The sequence below is a fragment of the Tyto alba genome, unplaced genomic scaffold (genome assembly GCF_018691265.1).
Source record: "Tyto alba isolate M040663 unplaced genomic scaffold, T.alba_DEE_v4.0 Super-Scaffold_2, whole genome shotgun sequence".
NCBI lineage: Eukaryota > Metazoa > Chordata > Aves > Strigiformes > Tytonidae > Tyto > Tyto alba.
Genome location: NW_024881282.1, coordinates 31131115 through 31155235, shown reverse-complemented (window position 1 = coordinate 31155235; position 24121 = coordinate 31131115). Strand labels below are relative to the sequence as shown.

The 24121-nt window shown below is 39.2% G+C and overlaps 1 protein-coding gene across 3 annotated transcripts in view; it reads left to right on the top strand.

The window, feature by feature from the left end:
- LARGE1 (LARGE xylosyl- and glucuronyltransferase 1) overlaps nt 1-24121 on the top strand; it is a 303034-nt gene that overhangs the window by 223685 nt on the left and 55228 nt on the right. For all 3 annotated transcript variants that reach the window (XM_042791992.1, XM_042791993.1, XM_042791991.1), the window contains 2 exons: nt 6561-6665; nt 23320-23432. In XM_042791992.1, coding sequence (XP_042647926.1) covers nt 6561-6665; nt 23320-23432 — 218 coding nt within the window. The remainder of the gene's footprint in view (nt 1-6560; nt 6666-23319; nt 23433-24121) is intronic.

The following is a 24121-nucleotide window of genomic DNA, read 5'->3' as shown; positions in this document are numbered from 1 at the left end:
ATATATGTGTATATATGTATACAGATGTGTATGTGTGCATGCATATATAATACATACATTCATTATGTGTACGCACCTGGGAAATAAGTGCACAGTATAGAGGTTCAAGTATTCAATTCTGTTGAAGACAGTGTATCCTGTACTGTACAGGCATATGAGAAAATGTCATACTGTGTTTCTGGGGACAGGCAGACTTGTGTTACAGTGCCCACCCAAGATTTCATGTGCATATTTTACACTGGATTCATGGTAAAATTTCTAAAAACTTTATAGAGGAATGCGCTGAGAGTTTTTGTTCTTTAAATATATTTTCAGAGGTAACTCAGAGCATTTGTTGCATGAGAAGACAGAGTCTTTTTTAGAGATGAGAGAGGACATGGCAGTAGAAGAGAGAACTGAGTTTGGGAGCAGGAAGAAGCATGAATTGATGTAGACAGTTCAAGAATTGCACAGGGCATCAATAGGGAGGATGAAAAGCTTGAACTTGACAGTGATCTGAAGAGGTGGATGAGAGATATGGTAGGAGAAGTGAAAGATTTCAGAAGCCACATATTTTGTATGAACCACGGCAAGATCAGGGACTGGAAGGCCATAGAGAAAGGGTCAGTCACTCAGGGAAGACTTAACACGAAGTGCAACAAATTCAGCTGGTATCACTCAGCATAAATACACTGATTTCATTGAAGTCATGCAGATTTATACCAACTAACGATGTGGCCTCACACATTTCAGAAAGGAAGGGTGTCATAAGCAGGTGTTTAGAGTATAAAGAAAAAGAAATCAGGAGAAGAGGGAAGGGACATCAATGAAAGATTTTTAACTCCGAGTCATGCAGAAGATAACCCAGCATCATTGTACTATTACAGATTCAGCTAGTCCTGACTGTGTTCATCAGATTTGGCCATTTTAGAAATTTTCCAGCATTCAGATTATGTACCTTTTCCCCTCCTCCCTCCAGTCACCTTTTAATTCTCTTTCTGTGTATCATTTTGGGAGCAGAACTATGCAGTTCTCCTGATTCCTGCTAAGCTTTAATCTTAAATTCTTGTTGAGTCCTTCTCATGTTCTTTCAGCATGTATGCATTGCTCTGGCAGTATTGGTTGTGGCTCCAGCATTTGTGTCTGTGTTAACTTCCTAATGATTTATACCATGGCTGTTAAAGTAGTTAGAAGTAGCAAGAACAGAGTTCTGCTCTGTTCTCATTTAATAACTTCCATAGTGTAGAAATCCCTTACTTCCTATGTTTTTAAAGGCAGAAAAATACTTTGCACTTGCTTTTTGCTTTGAAGGGCTGTACCAAACACAGCTAAACCTTGTGAATGTAAAAACTAGGAGAGCTGTACTGAAACAGATCTCTCCTGTGATATCAGCTCATCCTTTGGCCATAGGCGATCAAAAGGTGGCACCCAACCCCTTCCCACCCCTCTAACATGACTTTTTATTTTTCCTTTCTGGAAACCGCCTGATGTCCTGAGGACCATGGAAAGTGCAACTTGCCCAAAGTATTTTCTCTGGGCCCATTGCTCTTACCGTGAGTACAGTGGAGTCATGTGAAAGGCACTATAGTCTCTAAGACAAAAGAAAAGGGGAAAAAAAAAAAAAGGCTTCCACTAAAGAAGATGTTGAAAGTATTTGGAACAACTATAATTTTTTACTATTATTGTTATTGTTTGTAGTAGCAAAATACCTCAAGGCATGAGTACCAAAGACTCTAGAGAAGACAGAATTCTCTAAAACTGGTGAAAAATCGGGAGAGAATATGAAAATACTGTTCACAGGCACCAAGATTATACTGGGCACCAAAGGAAACTAGCTGATACCAGACTCAACATAAATAAAAGCTGGTACTTCTTCAGATGTGTGATGTGCCACAAGTCACGGGAGGCCCGAGGACCACTATTAAGAAGTGCACAGCTGCTACTCCCTGCCGCTGGAGACACAATACTGTGCTGGCTGGAGCTTCAGCCTGGCCACGTGCAGCTGCTGTTATGCTTCCAGTAGAAAGTAGCACACAGCTGTTACCTCATAGGACTTAAATTTGCAGTATGTGAGACAGGCAAAATGGGAGAGGGGTAAAAAGTTATCATTAACCCCATTTTTATTAAGGGAGAATCAAGCAAGAGGCTGTTATGTGACCTGCCCGGTGTTACCGAATAAATTGGTATCAGAGCTAGGAGCTGAGGTGAGATCTGGAGTCCCTTTCAATGCCTGAATTAGAGGATCATGCTTTCCCCTCCATTAGCCAGCAAAAAATCTATGAAGTGAAAACAGAATCGAAGGCATTGAGTTGTCAAGCTCAGAAGTATCTGTTTTTCCATGGAAACCTCTTCCCAGCAACAGCCAGGCTTTTGCAAGGAGAGAAGTACTTCTCATCATGCGAGAGCCGTGCCGTGTGAGATGCTGCAGCTGGGCAGCTGCCTTCTGGAGGAGTCTCGTCCCGCAGCCAGGCAGCGTGCAGCCCCATTCCCAGCAATCCAGCTGTAATTCTGCCTGCTCAGTAATTTTTCACCGTGGTCATGCCAGAATCATAGCCTTGTTTTCTGTTGTCTGGCTGTTAGTGGTGATGTATGAAGAAGTTAGAAAGACAGCTTCATTTTCATAAGCTAACTTGTGCCTGGTGTAACAGAGAGTGAGCGAAGTGCACTTAATCATAACTGCAGGGCCAGCGCAGAAAACAATGACAAAGCTTTTGCTGTTAGGGATGGTATTTTATTATAATAACTCTTTGGAAGAAGAAGCAGGCAGCTCAGAATGCTGAACGATTCCAATTCATTGTGGTAGCCACTGTGTTCTCAACTGCTGGAAAAATAACTCACATAACTTTTATGCTTGCCTTTTATGAAAAGCCATGGCGGAAGGAACTCTAGTCTTTCTTCTCAGAAAATCGGAATTCAGATTGCATTATGATCAGAGGTGAAATCAAGCTGGTGAAAATTTCCACAGAACTGCAGGCACCTTGAAGGAAAGGCACAAAGAGTGACAGGGGGATGGGTTGGGGCTGATCGATGGTCAGAGAACTATGGGCAAGGGGAGCAGTTATTGTGCCTGCCCAATACCATGCATTGCTTTGGCCAGTGCCTCATTTCTGTAACTTCATGATGCATTTGAAAAAGTAGTAACTAAATGAAATAACTGGTGACGTTCAGATACACTGGACAAATATTCTCACAATGATTGATTAATATAAAAAAATTATGATGAAAGCTTTGAGTGAAAGATTTTTAGTTGTTCAAAGTTGGAAGGGCAAAACTTACGATTCTACTTTGTTTGAACTTTTAGATACATAGAATAATGTGGTATATATTATGTATCTGTATTATGTATCACATTGATATTATTTGAAATGAGGAGGGTTGTACATTTAGATGTAGTTATTGTGATATCTTCAGATCAAAATATTTGGGGAAATTTTTCCAGGTAATGTTTCTGAATTTCTTTTTTTTTATACTGATTCTTTTTTATATACTAATGAAAACGTTTTTTGGAACCATTAATATTTGCTATGCAGCTGAAGTTCTGGTTTCCTGATCACTTCTGCCCTAAGTCGAGATCATAGAGACAATGTAAAGGGAAATAAAAATATATTCTTCTTTGGCAGAGACAGAAACACTATTCCAGCCTAGAGAAAACAGAAATGTAACTAGAGAAGATACTAAACTTATCTTCATAACTTTCTCCAAGGTGAATTGGGAGACAAGCCATCACATCTGCCTAGTAGGTTTTTAGACACCAGCAAGAGTTACAACAGCCTGACAAGTTGCATAATGCTCTACCCTAGGACAGCCCGTGAACATGTGTGCATTCCCAGGCCATTGCAAAAGCAAACTAAAGTGTGTTAGCTAACACATTGTACTCTGTATTTGTGACAAGCTAAAAGGACATGTACAGGCAGTTATTCCAGCTCAGTTGATACACATTAAGTAAGTCACATTATCTGATCCATGGATCTAAGCCCTAAAGTGTACATGATGTTAATTTCTGCCTTTATCCATGTCCCGTATCAAACCTCAAGGAATACTGGTGAGAGCAGGATTTGTTCTGGTATCTTCAAAAATAAAGGGAAAAAGAGGAAGGAAATGATACAGCCACAATAAATACATGCAAACATAATTTAATGAGCCTTTTCACGTTATAGTAGCATGAGAAATAATAACTGAGAAGTAAGTATTTCAGAGGTACATTGTCAGAACTGAGATTTTGGACTTGTAGGTGGGAAGGGAAAACCATTAACAAGCAGCAAGGTTTGTTCATTTTTTATCATTCATCAGTTTGAAGGCTGAACTCTGTGGCTTGTTGGAAAATGCATGGGGTTAAAATAATGAAAGCAGATTGCTGCTCCATGGTAAGGAAGTTCAGTATCTGCTTCTTGCAAATGGAATTCTAACATTTCTTTTGATGTTAGCAGTACTATCCTGAGAAAGATCTGCAGACTGCGCTGTTAGAATATGTATGGACAGGGTCACTCTCTTCCTACCAGCTGTGCCAATCCATTCCAGCCCAGCTGCACCCGCATTTTTTATTTTTTTTCTCATCCTTTACTAGCCATGGTAGTTTCTTACTCTGATTTGTTCTACCTCAACTGTAAGGGAGTGGTTATAAAGAAGAGACAGTCTTCCAGCACAGAATCAACAAATCCTGGTTTCAGTTGTGCGCTTCAGCCTTTTTTTGCTACGACTTGTTTCAGCCAGTTGAGATCCCTTTCATATTTCCGCACAAGATACGGTTTGTGGCACCTCATGTGCTGTCTGGTGTGTTCCATGTGTCTCACAGGTTAAGAGATGCTACAGTTTATTTGTATGAACAAATCATCAGTTTCTTAGGAGGCATCTACCTCTAACTTGTCATTTCCTTTATTCTCTTGTGTATTGCATGCTGTTAATATTACCGGTTTTCAGTAGCACCAATGGGGTGATACATGTGTGGTGGTCTTTTATATGATCCTTTCTGCTCTCCCCAGGATTTTCCACCTTTTGAAAAAATGAGTTATGGTGAATAATGTGAACAATTACATATATATATATATATCTAATGTACAATATATAATGGAAAAGGAGAGACATCCTTAGAAAACAAGGTCTGGTGAGGACTGGCATGTTGTGATTAGGTGGGAGTAGGATGATCCTGAACAGTGGTGTGGAGTGGAGTTGGTAATCTCTCAAGGTTATTCCTAGATTCCTTTGCGTTCACTCCTTTAATGCTTTCATAATGTCCTGATCTATTTGTTATATGCGTTGACCACTTGCTGCTGCTTACACTCTTTGGAACAGCATTTGAGACACATGTGGGGGTGACTGATGTTCCACTGGATTAGAGATATTGCAGGAGAGTATCACAATCACCTGACCTATCCTAATGTCTTCCTAGCTGATCGTAAGATTTAATTAATCATTTCTGTATTTATGTCTTGCTTCTCAGCCCACTCTTGTCTTGGGCCATACTGAAATTTTAGTAATACAGGTATGGTCCTATACAAGCAACATATAATGATCATTTAATGCTTTCAGTGTACTGCTGGGACTGTACACCCAGTTTGATGAGCATAGCTGGGATTTGAAAATGTGCCTTCGGAGCACGATGCTTAATTGCTTTATCAGAATGTTGCAAAATAATTTCCAGTCCCAGTCTTAGTGCCCTCTCTGAGCAGGTCCCTCTGTTCCCTTTCCTTTCTTTGACTTGATCCAAATGCAGTTTTCCCCTTCCCTCCATCCTCCATCACCAGAGCATCATTTCAATCACTTCTCTTATTTACATTTTATACAGCTACATTTCAGGATAGATAATTAAGTCCTTATCTATACAAACATTCACTTTTCAGTTTATTTTTAAGCAGTGCAAACCTTCTAGACACATTTGATTGAAAACACGTTTTACTCTAGCTGAAGCCAGCTGCTAATCAATGTAAGCTAAACCAAAATAAGCCCATCTAAAGCTGAAATCATAATTTCTATGCAGCGTTCCACACAGGCTTACCTAAATGACTTTTAAATTACTCTCTTAAATTAAAACAGTGCAACTTTCTTATGTAGGTAAACTCTTAAAATCCAGTGTTTTCCTAAGCAAAAGGGACTTCCTTTGTGACTGAGAAAAAAATCCCTGAAACTAGTGGGGGGTAGCACGGGAAGAGAATAATTTGTTATACTGAACCTTGTTCTTCAATTATATTATCTCCATCAGAGTATGAACAGATCTTCATATTAGATGATAATTTTACCAGCACTTATTTCTCACTAGGAGGATTCTCCATCATTGTATTCCAAAATCAAGCAGCATTCAGATTTGTCTGGGTGATATATTTTTGTCAGCATGACAAAGGTTCCCACAGTGTTTAATTACTCAGACTAGCCAGGGGAGAAGGGAAGAAATGAGCCGTGCTGAGTTTGCTGTGCCAGGCTTGCTGTCGGTTACATAAGCAGGCGTCTTCCCAATGCGTGAAAGGAAGGCAGCGCCCCAACTTCTGTCTTCTCTTCCCACTGGCTGTCCCTCTCCAGATTTCGTGTTTGTTTTCCATTGATTGACTGTCTTTTGTCTCATGATCTTTTTGCAATTTGCTCTTTTCCAGGGCAGCAGGTTCTTGGCTTGGTGGAGAACCAGAGCGATTGGTATTTGGGCAACCTTTGGAAGAATCACCGGCCCTGGCCAGCGCTTGGGAGGGGCTACAACACAGGTAGGCCCTGAGGGTTTCTTTGAATTAACGTTTGCATTGAACATGCAATCAGTCTCCTGGTATAGAGAGTATGAGATGTGGTTACTTGCACCTCCTTTCCTAACCTACTGCAAAATTTGTTCACCTGAAGCAGTAAAAATGGTGCAGTCTGATGCGTTTTCAAATTTCTGGTCCTGTGCTACACTGCAGAGAATATGTTCCTTCTCTAAATGGTCAAGAGATTGTATGGCATCCTTCGGGGAAGGACAGAGCTTTTCAGCAGTCTGACACATTCTCAGCACATCTCTTACAAGGTTTTTGTCCATGATGAAGCATATGTAGGCCCAGCAAGAGAGAAAGAATAGGAATCGAGGCTCATTTTCCATAGAGAGGTAAATGGTATCACAAAATGTCAGCCCAATAAAGATATAACTCCTGCAGGACATCAACAGGGTCATAATTGTCCTAATAAAATGCAAACTACTGGCCATCAATTTCTGCTGCTGTGAGAAAGGAATAAAGGCACTAGATCAGGGAATTTATTAGGTTACAAGAGACAGGTCTTCCCACTGATTTGTGTTTGGTATGTGAGAAAACATACCAGGTGCATAAAGAACACACACATACATCTAAATCATTCTGATGCTAGGCCTTACATGCTGATGCAGTGAATTAGGTTCCCTCTCTATTTGTAATAAAAGGCCAGAACAGATGGTGAAGCTGCCTTTTAGAAAAGATGAGTCCATTTAGATATCCCTGCACTATCAGGAAATTATTCAGCATAATAGTGGTTTTGCTTCACAGAAATATATTGGATTGAATTAAACAGACTAACTAGAAAACGGATTGCACAAGTTGTGGTTGGGTCATCTGTATTTCTATATTCCTTTGTATATTTGGGCGAATCACAAAAGTTTTTGTGAATTTGTATTTCAGCCTCTGCAAAGCATCTCTGCTCTGTGAAAATGTTCAAAAGAATAGCCTAACAGAGCACAGATAGATACGAATTCAAGATTTTGGCAAAAGAGGTTTGATTCCTGGTTCTCCACTTGCCAGAGCAGAATTGCATATATAAAGGTTTGGGCTGCCCACCCCTGCCCGCCCAAAAGCATGAGACAGAGCTGTCTCGTGGATTTGTCCTGAAACCAGAAAGCTTATGTTATACACAGCTAGACTTGTTGATGACAATTCTGTTCAGTGTTACACCACAAAGCAGTATGTTTTGTTCTACTGAGAGGTGACCACCTTTCATAGTTACTTTTTTTCTGCTGCATTTTTGCTTTTTCCTTTCTGCCATTTTAATGCTGGCAGAGAGAAATGTGTCACAACCACATAACAATAGAATAACCCAGAAATGTATGATGGGTATTATATAAAATGCAATTATGTAACACTGTAAAACTTCAATTTATATTGTCTTAACTTACTGTTCCAAATCTTTCATAGGGATACAGAATGTCAGTATATTACAAAATTCTTCCACTGAAAGCAGAAATAATTGTATGTCTGCAGTCCTTCACATACACTGCATGTGTTAATTCTTGGTATGTCTTAATATATACTTACCAGGCCACACATAATCCTGCCCATGATATTAGTCTGATCACTGTTTCTTTCTTCAGATAACTCGCCTGTAGTTATAAAAACTTCATTTTTTTTAGAAAGAAAACCAGAAGGTAGATACTGAATGAAAGATTGACAAGTGATCATAAGAAGTAGAATGTTGTTTTTTAAGTATGTGGAATGGGAGGTCACTGAATGAAACAGTGCAATCTCTGAGAAGTATCAAACTATGTTATTGACAGAATCAGCATCATTTACTGTAATTTTCTTAGTTGAAATCATTGTTTGCCTCAGTAATCTATCAGAGATTGGAGGTATAAATCTCTCAAGGAAGATGAAATACCAAGTGAAATTGAAGCTTGTTTGGTCTGTTGAATAAATTAAAATAATTGACACTAAACGCAACACTGTGGCCAAGGAGGATTTAGAAAACTAAAGGGAGGGGCAGGAAAGAGAGGCAATAACTCTAGGCAAAACACTCATGAAAGACGAAAGGGAAGACTTGGAAATTCAGGTGCTTAGAGGTGTACTCAGGAGCAGCAAAAGGGCCCTCAAAATGCTGAAACTTTAATGAGCTAAACAAAGCTGGATCAGGGGAAGCTCCCAGACAGACTTTGCTCTTGGGCGAGTGGTGACTACAGTCCTAGGATACAATACTAAGAAAAGAGATTTTTATGTGAGCCTCTTCAGCCAGACTCAACTGTGACAGATTTGATGCAGAAGCACCCCTCAAAGCCAAAATTCTTCCTCCTAATTTCCGAAGTAATTTGTCTTTCACTCCTGCCTTTCTGTGTCTAAGACACTCTGGACAACATAGAAGTTGGGGTGTCCCAGAAGGCAGATGCATTAAAGCCAAAGGTGTGTTTGTTCCTTCTCTGCTAGCCCTTTAGACCCAGTAACCGTGTGCGTTCTGCTATTATAGTGTGCCCAGGCCAAACCTCCTGGCAGCTAATACAGATTTTCAAAGAAAGATTTTATTTAGTTGTTTTTCATTCTTCTTCCTCATTTGCATAGCAAGATGATAATCCAAGTCATACTTTAGACCATGATAATATAATCTTAGGAAAACTAGACCAAACTCAAAAGTCAGTTCAGTGACAATTTAATTGCTGTTTAAAATGTTCTTAGTTAGAACCACTCTTTATTTGAGATAACATTCCCTTCTTCAAGCCATTTGAAACACAGTTCCTTCTGTATCAGAAAGGTACCCAGGTTTTTTCTGTACCTTACTGGTCAAAACTCAGTAAGCTGCGTAAATACTTTTTTTCATATATTGTCCACTCCATTTTGCTTGTCTACACTAAGATTAATTCTTACAGACTCCTCATACATTAGTTAAAGCACACTTTTCTCTCTGTATAATCGATACTGCTTTCCACTGGCTAAACTGTGCTTTCGAAAGTATTGCCTGAGCCTCGCTATGATTCTTCTCTTTGCAGATGTTAAACTGACAGGTCCAGAATTGCACTGTATGGTTTGATGTTCATTTCAGGAGTAACGGTCATCTTAGTCCTCAGAAAAATATCTTGTCAAAGAAATTCGAAACATAAAAGCTTTTAGTACTTTCCCTTACATTTTCCATCATGGTGGAGAACAGCTTTTAAAAGCAGTTTCTGGTGACTGTTATCATGATTTCAGACCACTTTCTCAGCTGGTGTGAACAACCCCTGGCTTCTCTGGCTTTAGTGCAGCAGGGCCAACTTACATCAGCTGAGAATGGGCTCCATGCCTTCTAGATGGAGCTTTAGGATGGATCTGTGCCTGTAATTTGAGTGGCAAGGGGGCATTTGTAAAAACTTTGGCCCAGAGATTTTAGACTGCTAGTCTACAGAAGCCCATCCTGAGGATTTGAGGCTTCTTTGAAATACACAGCCTCCGTGCACCTACTAGACACTGTAAGGCAGCATCTCAACAGCTTGAGCTGAGGATTCGTACTCCCACACTGAGAGATGTCACGTTACCACATTTGTGGATTAAGAACAGAAGGGAATGGCTAGCACCTAACGATTACCAGGCTGCATGTGCACCATGCATTATTACTCCCATGTTTGTAATAACAGGAAGACAGGATGAATCTCTTTCCTTTATTGTTCCTCTGAAAAAAAAAAAGGACCTATGGAAGATGAATCGGAAGCGGGAAACGTGTTATGTTGTTTTTGCATAATATTTAACAATTGTGTATAATGAAGACAAGTGCAGGGCAGACTGCTTATATGAAATTAGACTGGATGACATCTTGCCCTTCTTCATGATGATACTGTGTGTCTTCAGTGCAGAAAACAAGTGACCGGTAAAGCGGTGCCAAATGGGGTGGTGGTGGCCTGCGGTCCTGCTCCGGAAACACAACAGCCACTTTCATCTGAGCTCCATGGGCTTCTGCTCCTCACATTGTGACAATGGATCTTAGGTTAAGAAGTTCTGAGCATTTTTAATTTAATCAGACATTTCTGGTTTTCAGAAATCCACACAATTAATGCTTTGAATAGTTATTGTTGCCTAATTCTGGATAGATCTGTTACCAAAATGCCTATTTTTCCACCCTGGAAGAGTCATAATTCCATGACAGTCATCTGAATGTAGCACTAATTTACAAACTATATTCCACAGATTCTAACTAAAATTAGTGCTCTTCTCCGTGGTGTAAAGAAAGGAATATAATGGCTGCTTGAGAGAGAATATTTTTCTGAATTGTCTCTGTGAATGAAGAAGTCAGAAAGCTCATGGTTTATAGAACCTTTAAATACTCACCGTCAGAGCCTGACTCAGTTTAGCCATACCCTCTCTAAAATCCATTGCAATGTTCCTACCTCCCATTATGTAAAACATTAGTCACATTTGGTACTGGTATCATTACATTTGGTTGCAAGTAGAGGAGCCTTTGCAAATAGATGAAAAATACATTTTAATAATTAAAAAAAAAAAAAAAAAATCAAGTCCAGCACCAATGTAAAGGCAAAAAGTAGCACTTTTTCCACCACCTCAGATTCACACTGTACCAGTTTCTTGGATTAGATTATTCCTTCTTTAAGATACTGTGAGCTCACCCAGCACATATTGTTATCAGTGCAAAGGACACTGGTACACATGCTTTATGATGCACAAAGAAACATTTGAAGTACAAGTGTCATGCATGTTGTACAGATGGTAGTTTAGGAAGTGCCAACATGTTGTTTCTTTTAGGCTCAACAGGAAATGTCAGTCTGTTTGTGTCAATGGTGGGAAGCTAAAATGATAATTCTGCTTTTGATGACCACATCCCTTTCTTTGTTGGCTATAATCTGTATCTTGCACTTAAAAATAAGCTATTCTAAAGCTGACTACCCTCAAAGAAAAGCCTCCTTTCCAGTCTTTCTCATGCAGTTTCTAAAGCATGCGATGTACTGAAAACTTGTTTACAGCATGCTTGACATTTCTGAAATGAGGGTCAATATGTATTTGATTTTGAAAATGGTCCCTCTAGTTTGAGAGGCCTGTGCATGTACTAATGGCACTGCTGTAGCTGAATTAGTCTACTGTTCACTGCGTTGTCTGAGATACATCCTCTGCTCCTTAGAAATTGAATCTATCAGACCCTGCAACAACTTTTTTTTAAAAACAACACCTGACTTTCCTTGAAACGCTGAAAACTTCCATCTCCTAAGAAACCTGTGATAAAAAAACAATAGTATTCAGACAGTCTGTACCAGGTTCTAGTTTCCATTGTATTGGAGTAAATAAAAATTGTTTATTTTTAGTTGATTAAATTGTCCTAGTTTAGATTTTTTTACTGGTCTGACCTGAGTTCATAATGTAAAGTTCTCCATGTAACGTACATAAATAGGACATATATATGTAGTATTCCAATCTAATGATTTAAAAAATCATTCTGAAGTGTAGTACTCTTAGCTTGATCAAGACAGTTCTGTATGTGAGCATACGTAGCTTGATGAGTAATTACGTTGTCCAGTACTCTGAAATGCCCTCTCTTTATTGTAAATGGACCATCATTAGCAGGTTAAATTTAGATGAAAGACTTGCACATAAAAGCTTAGTAGAGGCATCCAGGTGCCTAAAATGAGAACAAAAACTTCTATTATATGACAAGAGAACCCCAGACAAATGCATAGTAATAGTAAAACCAGTCATTTTTCTTCTGAAGTGCAAGTTCACTTTCCAGTTTCTCATTGTGCTCATAAAAGTGATTGTGTAAAGACAGATCCTTTTTGTAGATACAGAAACAGAGGTTTTAGCCATAGTCCCAAAGCAAAGAAAGAGGCATCACAGTTGGACTCCATCTTTGGACTTTTAACAGGTAGCCTGGTGCCTATCACAGAAAGTAGCAGAGTAACTAAGATGTCTTTCTACACCCTTGTGTCAAAGCTGTCATCTCTAAGAGAGTGCCAACAAAAAGCAGTTGGATTTGATCATAGTCAGATTACTCTCTTTGGTGCTGTTGGCTATAGAAATCACTGTGCTTTAATCATTTTAGCGTTAAGGCAAGCTAGGTTCAGGACAAACCTTTCCCCTTTGAAAAAAAATCCAGAGACTTTTGAGAAGGAAGAATCTGCAAAATTGAGTGGACAATGAGATCTCGGAAGCATCAGCTCAATTCTTTCCTTTCTCCAATGTCTTTCTTCTGTCTCTATGTTCAGCTACATTCTGACTTTAATTGTTCTTGCTGTAGCTCCTTAACTCTCCCTTCTCCACCTGTCTTTGTTGAACTGAGCTCAGGGGAGGAGGGGAGCACTGCAACAGCCTATATATACAGACAGTTTTTACATGGTTGTTCCCAAGCCCTTAGCAAAGACAGTGAAAAGAGAAGCTTTCCCAAATAGTATCATAGATTTATTGGCAGTTCAGGTCAGAAAGAGTCTCCAGAGGTCTTCTGGTCCTCTTCCCACTGAAAACCAACTCAGGTTGCTCAGGGCCTTTTCCAACTGAGTTTTTTAGTATCTCCAGGGATACCTCTCAAGGCAGCCTGTTCCTGCATTTGGCTACTGTCTTGGTAAGAAAAGTAAAAAATAAATGTAAACGTTCCTAATACGTAATTAGAATTGCCTTTGCTGAAATTTGTATCAGTTACCTCTCATTCTGCCTCTGTGCATCTCTTAGAAGAATTTGTCTCTGGCAAGTAGTTGTAGGCAGCAATAAGAGATCACCTTGGCCTTCTCTTCTCCAGGCTGAACAAGCCCAATTTTCTCAGCTTCTCCTCATACGTGTTCTCTAGGCCTCTGACCACTTTGGTTGCTCTTACTCCATCAATGTCTTTATTTGACTGAGGAATCCAAAACAGTACTTCAGATGTGGTCTTAAAGCGCTGAGTAAAGAGTAATAATCACTTCCCTTGACCTAAGGGGCTAATATAGCCTAGGATGTGGTTGGCCTCCTTTGCCATAAGGTTACACTGCTGGCTCATGTTCAACGTGCTGTCCACCAGGCCCCCTAGGACTTTTCCTGAAAAGCTCCTTTCTATCCACTTGTCTTCCAGCCCGTACCATCCATTCAGGAATAGTTCCGTGCAGGACTTTTCATTGAACTTTATGAGCTTTCTCTTAGCCTACTTGTCCAGCCTTTCACGTTCCCTCTGAATAGCAGCCCTAACCCCAGGGTATTGGCCACAGACCCCAATTTGGTGTCGTGTGTGACACTGCTGAGGATGCACTCTATCTTATCTCCAGCTCATTAATCAGGATGTTAAACAGTATCAGGCCAAGTATGAACTCCTGTGGAATACCACCTGTAACTGGCCACCATCTGAATGTTTTATTGCTGAACACAACCCTTTGTCCTTGGCAGTCCAATTTAGTTCGCAGGTACCTTGTAGTCCACTTATCCAAACTGTACCTCCGTTTGACTATATGATCGTGCTAAACAGCTCCACACACTTTTTCTCCTTAGACAAATGCATCCCTGTATTTCTGTTGTGAACCTAATCCTGTCTTTCTGTTACTAGAATAGAAATGTTCGTGGAGGAAGGATTTACCTGCAGCTGACCTTTGGGTGAAATCATTGCATTAACGTACATTGTGTTTCCTGTTTTTTTAAAAAAATGCTATGGTTAATTTTCAGGCTTGTTCATTCTGTTCTGCCACTTTCCTTCCCCAAATCCATTTCTTAGAATGTTCTGTTCCTCCTGAATATCATCCAGTCAATAAACTGCCCATTAAGAGGGGGAAAAAAACGTTGTCTGGTTGCTTCTGAATGCAAAACGCCAAACCTTGTTGTTATCCAACTGTAAAGAAATATCTGAGAGGCTGTTCAGCCCATGAGCCACATTTCATCCTCTGTTGCTAGGGCATTGGCTGAACATCAGACCAAGAAAAGCTATGACAGGTTCTTACTCATTGTGTCCATCCCTTCAATTAGCCTTGTGGACTACTGTTAATATGAGAAGCCAGCCAAAATAATTAACACCTCTGCAGGGTGCATTTTACCTCTTCACATAGTCCAAAGTGGAAACCTTGTAAAACTGATGATGTTTCGACCCCTAGTAAGTATGATGTTTTTGACAGGACCAAAACCAAAAAAAAACCACATAACTTAAAGCAGTGGTCCCTGTTACCTTTCAATTTTTGCTGCTTTCTGAGGAAGAAAAAAAACATAGATAAAAAACGTAGGTATCATGGATACAATCCAGATCTGATATAAATGTCTGACTCTTGTATTAAATAGACCTAAGCTGATTTACGGGTGCTGAGGATAAAGAAACAGATTTTTTTCTTTTAAAGGTGGGTGATTCTTTGATGGAGAGTCCAAAATAGATTAGTTTTGGAAGACATACTTGCTTTCATCAGGGCAAATATTCAGCAAATTCCAGCAAACCTCCTCAGTTTTTATCCATCAAAACAAGCTTTGAGCAATCCCTTTTTCCAAACATGCCTGGAAAGGGAAATTCAATGACTGGACCTCCTGCACAGTAACTCTGTACACTCTGTACTATGCTGTGATTCCCAGCCAAAGTCCAGTTACTATGGCTTGATATAGAATTGTGACACTTACTTGCACTTCTGTGTTTTGAGGCACTGACATGTAAAATTGTACACTCAGAAGGAATGAAGAGATTCATGAGAATCACTCCAGGATTGATAATCAGATGAACATGAACTCCAAGTTTAATACGGTTTTCAGAATACTCTGTGTGATCATTGGATGTATAAACAGGGACATTTCAAGTATGAGTACAGGAGATATATTTCTTTTGTATTGCAGGTAGGCTTTTTACTCCTGACATACCAGATGTCTACACTGCCAGATAACTTAGCTCTCTAGTTCATTCTTTGCTCTTGACTCCCTGATCATTCACAGGGCACAGAAATTAGTTGGGACTCTGTCTTTCTCAGGGAGCAACCTGTCTTTTGTCAAGAAAAAAAAAAAAAAGTGTCATTTGTTGATAGTTCACTTCAGGAAGTATTTCTGGAAGGTAGCATGGATAGAACTACAATCTGGCACCTCTTTTCAGTCCTTCAGCACAGCACCAGTAGTCTTAACACTAATACTCCCACATGTCCTGATGACATTCTCCAGCGCACCCAACATAGACCCTCAGTTCTGTGCTAAAAATCTGCCAACCTAGAAAATTGTAACATGCCGCTCTCATAATGTTGGACACTGAGAAATGCAAAGAAAATAATTCTTATGTCTGAAAACTGAAGGAACACAAACTAGGCCCTCAGAGACAAGTACTGTGTATGATGACTGTGGCCAGCCTGCTCAATAAAGAGCTAGACCCTGAACAGTGTGTGTACAAACATTCCGTAGTCCTTGATCTGGGTGCTAGGGATCATGTCTTGGAGTGGATATATTTTAAAATGTAGATTAAGCTACTTGTCAAGGTCCAGTCTCCACAGGTCAAAGATGAGTACTTAAAAATTAACAAAGTTCAAAGAAAATACTGGAAAATTTCCCATAAAGTTAGGAAAAGTGGCTCCAGGAGCATATCTGGGAGCAATTCAAGGGACAGTTTAATCATAGCTTATTAGTATCTGCAGAAGAAAATAACATTTCTTAATAGAGGGTTTGCCAATTTAGCAAAGGTTCAACAAGATCAAATGACTGCAAGTTCAAAGACATGTTCAAATTAGAAATAAGGGAAGTATCCTTCATCAGGGTAATTATGCATTGGAATAACTTATCAAGGTTTGTGATAGATTACCCATTATTGTAAATTTTTAAATCAAGACTGAATGTTTTTCTTGAAGTTATGCTCTAGTTAAAGCACAAATTGATTGTAAAAAATCCTATGGTCTCTGTTATGCAAGAGCTAAAAATTATCCTTCCTGATTTTATCACTAAAATATGTATTTAACTGGGACTTTGTTTTCCTCTTGACTGAAGTCACCTAAGCACCCAGGCAAATGAAATCACAGATAACCTGCCATGTTAAAAACATACTACATTTTTCATACTGAAGAGAGGAAAAGTTCTTTAAAACTTTGTAGAAATTTTCCACATTTCCCCCATGTCATGTTTCTTTTTAAGTCTCACGTTTCAAAGTGCTTTATGATAAGATGTGTACCTGACCATCTTTTTGTTAGTGTCAGCTTTTGGCACCTCCATCATGACTTCCAGACATACACGGAGATGCGCAGTGAGTAACTGTTGGGTGATACATATGCATGGCAGTGATGTGAGACACGTCTTTGAGTCTGCTCCATTTAGGCTGGTCATTGTCTCTTTCAGCCAAGAAGCTGAAACTTTCCTCCTCTCTCCGTTTGCTGGTCTGAAGTTAGGATATGTTACATGAGATTTAAAACTTCTGAGGAAAATCTTACCCAGTCTTTTGAATTTCAGGAGAATTCAATGATTTACCTCTTGTGGGATGATTTTTTTTTTTTTCCCACCTGGAAGCCATCTCCCTAGTTTACCAAGTGAGAAGTCCCTGGAACATTTGCTTTCCACTGCCTTTAAAATGTAAACTCTGTACTCCGTATGCTCACAAGGGACACAGAATGCAAAGGCTATAAGAAAAAAGGAAAATTTTATCAGCAGTTTGGGCAGGAAAGTGTATGGTTTTACACTGCTTGGGATCTATGTAAAAGAAGGCCAATTCCACCAGGTCTACAGACAGTTTGCTGACCTCTGAGATACTCGAAAGGTTGTTACTTCTCTTCACGAGATTCTGGAAGATAGGAGGGAAGAGCATTAATTAGAAGGATGGTCTTCAAGTAGCAGAGGTTCTCCTCCAAAGGCTTCCTAAAAGTCTTATGGTTCATGACTCCTCTCCTGTAGAACATTTAGACTCCCAAATCAAGGTAATTTTCCTGTTGAAGCCTTTGGGGCTTTAAGAATTTGGAGAAATTCCCCCAGAAATGGAAGTCATTAAAGAAAGATGCAAAGCACATCTATCTTTCTTCAAATTGTTCAGGAAGAACAACATCTAAACGATAAAGAAACAATTAGAAAACTAGAAAATTCTGAGCTATATTCAGCTGCTCTGTAAGAAGTTAGAATCATGCTCAAGCATATCCTTCATCCTAATACTGCCTAAGGAGAAACAGCATACTTCTGAAAAGGAGAACAAAGAAAATAAATGTGTTCCATTTCATTAAATGGTTATCAGGAAGTGTAAACAAAATGTTTATAATGCTTCAAGAGGAACCAGGCTCCCAAAAGAGTGACTGTACTACATGTCAAAATGCACTCTATCACAGCTTCGCTTTCAATACATGTGCAGAGAAAACAAGAGCTATTGCATTCTCTCACCATGCCCAGAGGGACACCCACTTCCCATTTTAAAACAGCTTCTCATCCCTGTTTGGTTTTCTCAGAGAAAAGTTCAAATGTGGAGGTTTTGTTTATTCTCAATTAACACATTTTGCATCCTTGCAAGTTTTTATTAGGGTTTGTTTTACTCTGTGAAAGGCTTTTGGGGAGAAAAAGGCTGGTGCATGTAAGTTCATAGTTAAATGATGTATCAGGATACTCCAAAAATGTGTTAGAATGACAGTCTTTTGGTCGTACTGTGTAAAAAGGTATAGACATAAGGTATGGTTTTATTATCCTAACGATACAGCTAGTCAAATTATGAGCAGCAGTTAGATGGTCTATAAATCAAGTGAAATAAATGCAGTGATTTTCATCCACACGAAGACTTAAAATGAAGATTTAAAAATGCGTGCAGTGGCTTGTTGTGGAATTGCAGCTCTAATTCAATTTTTTATTCCTTAACAGCCACATATCTGTGTTTTTCTATTTGTTCTTGGTAGTACGGGTGGAAAGCAGAAGCCACAGTCAGTGGTGGGGAGGTGTGGCCCAGTGGATTCCAAATGCAGTCCTTAGCAAAACTGGTCATTTGGGCCCTGATCCAGCAAAAGCACAGTTGCATCCCTAGCATTACAAACTGTGACCACTTCCATTGATTTTAGGTACAAGAAACTGGAATTAAAAGAACATGCATAGGTATTTGCTAGAGTACGAAGCCGTCAACACTATCATGGCACTTGGTTAGGATAGCAGAGCTACAAGTCCCTTCCAGAGTGCCTAAAACTGAACTCAACTTCTTGGTGCTAAATCTGTTTCACAAAACGTGGTAACTTACTGTTGTTTGTAATGCCTTAAATCCCTGGGTCAGTTATTTATTGCAGCAAATCTCCATGTCAGCCCTATTTAACATTATTTCTTACAGCATCTAAAACTCAGTGGTTTAGTGTGTGGGCTTTGGTGTGCTGGTTAGGTATTGCAAAATCCCAGTAATTTTTTTAAAACTCACTATTGCTTTATAATATATTTTGAAGTATGTCTTGCCTTGTCTTTTTCAGATATTGTAATGGTATCTACTTGCTATCTGTCTAGATGATTCACTGTTATAAGCTTAGTTTTGAGAAGAATTTTTAAAAACCTGACAAGTATAAGCTCTGAGATGATGCTCACATAATACGGCATTGCCTCAACAGCTCACAAAAAGCATCCTGTTCCCCCTGAAAAGAAACAGGCAAGGTAATGCTTACAGAAAATTATCTCTTAGTAGCTACGTTTTTTCCCCCACAGCACCGAGTATTTTTTCAGTCACTTTAAAAGGGCCATTGTAATAAATTCATTGAGTTTGAAAGCTTGTCCAGTCTCACTATAACTTCTGTAAGTGATTCCGTTCTGTCTTAAAACGTTGTTTATTACTTCCAGCTCTACTATATATTCCTTTCTGAATTTCAGGAAAAGCCATAGTCCGTCTGAAATCATCCTGAAGCAAGAGGTGATGATGCTTGGTAGCATTACAAGGAAAATTGCTGCCATTTCTGCAAACTTTAAATTTACTATTCAGAAAAATGAAATTAAATATTTTGTTCTGGAGCAGATTAACCAAAAAAAAAAAAAAATTCTTTTTCTGAGGTGGCTTGAAGCATCTATTGAAACCATTGCTTAGTCAAAACATTGGAAAGAGAAAAAATTTTATTTGGATTGAATCAAAAAATTGGAAAAGGACAAAAGGTTCAGGTGACCCCTATGGTTTTGTTAGATCCAGAATGAAACATTTTCCTTTTCAGGTTTTGTAACCATTTTCAATAAGATTTTTAATTTGTATCCATTTTAAGGTGAAAAATGCTATTTTAGAATAAGTTGGTTTTTAAAATGTGCCAAAAAATAATCTGCAGTATTTCCCAACTGAAGTTTGAGACTTTTTGCATGTATCCTGAAATTACATTTTGGAGAAGCTCCTTTGTTTGTTTGTTCGAGCAATTCAGAATCTGACAGATTTTGGTAGTTCAAGCAAAGTCTCATCAAGCAGGGGGAGAAAAATACCATTCAAGTAAAAACTAGACTAGGATGTGTTCTACAGATTTAATAATAAAGCATTATTTTTCCAAAAGCTCTTTGAGATATTTGCATCTTTGTGTATGCCTGAACTAATTCCTCAGGATAAGGAAAATAGGGTGTTCTGTGGCAGATCATAATTTGTTTAATACTCATGAGACATTTGGGTTGCCACTTTTTTTGTTTATTTGCTGCCAAGCTCTGCCTTTGTTATTCACAGGTAGGTTAGGGCAGGAGAATGCCACACTCATCAAAAGATGAGGAGTCCCACTGCCTGGGGCCAGATGTTCATAGAATATTCCTTTGATTATTTTTTTTTTCCAGTCTCTTCCTCCCCTAGCATAGCAGCTGAGAGTAGGTCCCTTTTCCCCTTATGTTCAGTTGTATGTCATCTTGAATTTAGTCTGAGACTGCAGTCAATTTGACTCCGAGGGAAGGGGCTCCCGAGGCAAATATTTCCCTTTCCTTATTTCAGACACTTTGCCTGCAGACTAATTGTGCAGGTTGGAGTTAGTTCATTTGTTATGTTTTCTTTTGGTAACAAAACAATATATAAGTAAAACTGAAGTGCTATGTTCTGAAGAAAAGCTAATTTTTCCTCTGCGTGAACTATTTAAAAGTTCCCAACACACATGCCTTTGCACTAAATAACACTAATTAGAGGAAGAGTATTAAATTCTCCTTTTAGTAGAAATCTCTTATTCTCACTAATACCAATGAGTAAATATTTGAACTTACCATAAATATTCTCCCGTAGTTATTTTTACAGCAGCAATAAATTAGAATTCCACAGTGCGAGAAGCCCTGAACAGAGGCTGTGTTAAACCCAAGCCTGTAGATGAATTAAAATCAAAATCGCATCAAAATTAGTCTTGATGATGGAACCTTAACAGCTTGTGAGTATTTCCAATAGCTATGACTGTATCACAATTTAATACATCCTTTCTCACATATACATTCTAGTTTTCCACCCCATCTGCCTCTTTTACTCTCAGCTGCTACCACGATAACCCCTCAAGACAGCATAATCTCTTTAGCTGCAATGCCATAATCTGCTGCTAGCATAAGAGTGGAAGACAAAAAATTGGAGAATACTGCACATATTAAAACATTCCCCCTTTTCCTCCTCAGACTGGAGGCTTGAAGAAGTTAAGAAAAATTGTTTTATTGACTATAAATTACAAAAAAACTATTAACCGAATCTTAAAATTATTCTTTATTTTTCTTAATAAAGAATTTTCTCAGTTGTATTTCACTATTGAAACAAAGCTGATAGTTCTTGCCAGCTGGAAAAAATCCACTACCAGAGAGGACCTTATCCCACCCAGTTTATTGCTGTAGCACAAGAAACCTGCTTCACACTGATCTAGAATTTCAGACCACGCACAATGGCTCTCTTAGAAGCTAATGCACACACACTACACACTCCAGATAGGCTTCAGGTGTGCTGGAGAGAAGACAAACACACTGGCAGAAATACGTTGTAGCATGTTGTGACAGTACGTCCCTTTCCAACCCAACAGCTGGAAGCAGAAAGGTTGACTGAAAATGAAAGGGGATCCCTCCAGTACAGGTTCCAGCATCCTTAGGAACCAGATGGACTGAAATGGAAAACAGAAATAAAATAGGCCACAAAATTCACTGCCAGAAGAGGTTTTCTTTCTATTCATGGCAGTGCCAGGTTTTACTAGAAAGAAATTTTGCCATGTCGTAGAAACTGAAGATAGGAATGAACTGGAACCACCTTTGTTTTCTCCCAGCCAGTGCAGGATTTTTCCAGGTATATTTTCTAATCTTTGTGTAGTCTGATTTTTAAAGACTAGTGAAATAAAGCATTTTATCTGCCATTTTTAGGTTATCTCATCACAACAGTTTCCGGTAGAATTTTTCTTAAGTATTCAGACTACATTTCCTTTCTTATTCTCATTACTTTTGGCTTTATCATCTTAGACTCCCTCAGGCAGCTTTCCCCAGTGCCTGCTTTCTGCCATTTCATATTCTTCTGTGTAGCTGTTATGTTTCTCTACAGTTACCATGATATTTTTTTGTAAGACCTCTTATTTAATGTCACTTTGCAGATGTCATTACTATGCTGTTCACTTCCCCCTTCCACTAATGAAGATGTGAAATAACACAGAATCTATCATTGCTCTTACTAGGTATTTTCTGTCAGCCTGCTAGGCTGCTGTTTATCAGTACTCTTCCTTTATGGTCCTTCAGTTTGCGTTCCTTCCCCATGACAGTTCTCTTATCTAAGTCTTTCCAAATTAATTTTTTGACTAAAATTTTCTGCGATGCTGTAGGAAGGGTTTTGCTGATACTTCAATGCAGCTTCATTGCTTCTGCTGTTTTCCTTTCTTCTACACTAGGGATTTTGTCGAGACAAAAAGCAACTGAGGAATAACAATGCATGTGGAGATATCTCTTTTCCCACCTTCGAGTGTAACTTTCTCATCCGCGGAAGTTGCTTTAGGAACACTTGCTGCCTTAGTGGCAGGCACTCTCAAATCCTAGGTTGTAACCAGCACTGATAATAGGTGGAGCAAGGGCTTCAGTTTCACCTTATGCAGTGTATGTATTACATCCTATGCTGTAAGTATTAAGGGCCAGATTTCACCCCACATACATTGAGTAAAATGTTTTATATGAGTGACAAAATTCTCTTTGTCTCAGCATAATCTTGATTTCAGGCCAGATAGAAGTTAAAGAAGCAGATTTCTGTTCACAGTGAAGATGGCAGAAATGGAGTCATACTAAATAAATCGGGATTGCTTCTACGCTTTCCCTAGTGGACAATGACTTGACAGACTATCCTCTTGCAGCCTGCAGCTTTTCAGAATAAGGGGTGGGGAAGGTCACTTCTGAGTGTTAAGAGGTTCCTTTTTCTTCCTTATGGGATATTGTCTAATTGTCTTTGGAATGATTATGACCTTTGGGTGGAGTTAACCTCCCATCATGTGAATCACCTGTACTGGTTCATTTTATAAGGAATAATCCCAATGCTAATCATGTCATAATGAAATCAAGCTTTATCAGTTAAGTAGACTACTACGAATGCAATACCCTTCTCTTGTGTCTCTTCCCAGTTTCACTCCTCTTTGGCTACTTCTGCCTGTATAACCTAGTATTCGTCTGTATGCCATCTCTCCATTTCTTCACTGTAGCCTCAGGGGTTCAGGAAAGATTTTCTTAGTGACATCTTGAAACCTGAAGCTTTTTTTAGCCAACCTCCTGTGTTAGCACAGGGTAAGGTCTGTAGTTTCCACTGATAGATTGCAGCTCGTGTCCTTGTTTTAACTGCTGAGAGAGCATATAGACAGGATGGCCCTTGACTGGCATGTGACATCATGGCTTCTCTTGCTCTCTGCACTGTGTTTTCCTTCAGGGGTTATCTTGCTGCTTCTTGATAAGTTACGGAAGATGAAATGGGAGCAGATGTGGAGACTCACGGCGGAGCGGGAGTTAATGAGCATGCTCTCCACTTCACTGGCTGACCAGGTGAGTAGGGCGTTGCAAAGAAGTGATTCAACCACTGCTCCATGGATTGAGGAAGGTAAGAAGAGGAAGGGGGGTGAGATGTGGGAAAAAGCAGGGGAAAGATATTGTGCCTGTAGTCATCATTTGTTGAATTGTTCTGGTGGAAACATGGAAGAGAGGAATGGAGATTTACTCATGAGGTTTCTCTTACAAGACTGACATTTTTACCTCCCCTGCACAGATGATTCATAAGATAGACAAATGAGATTTTCAAGCTTTAATTTTCTGTCCTTCTTCATTAACATAAAACTCTCCAGACACTAGAAGTCCAAATATATTGTGTCTTTTCCTACTGGTTATTGTCTAAGCAGACTATAGTTTTAAGAGTCTCCAGATACTTCTTTACCGTTTCTGGCAGATGAGTCCCAGCAGTCTTTTAATGCACTTCTTGCCACAACAGGCCTGTGAAGACAAAAATGCTGCTGTCTTCCTGCCACAGATGGGAAACTGAGGCCAAGAGAAGCATGCCTATGCACAGAAGTGCATATTTACCCTCTTTGTGCTTCCTGGCAGCTGTTTTAAATCCAGAAACCCTGTTAATGTAGTATTGGACCTGAACTAAGCCTTGCTCAACAGCTCGAATATATTAACTCAATACAGCATAATATTTAGATATTTTTACTGCTTCTGAGCTACATCTGGCTTATGAC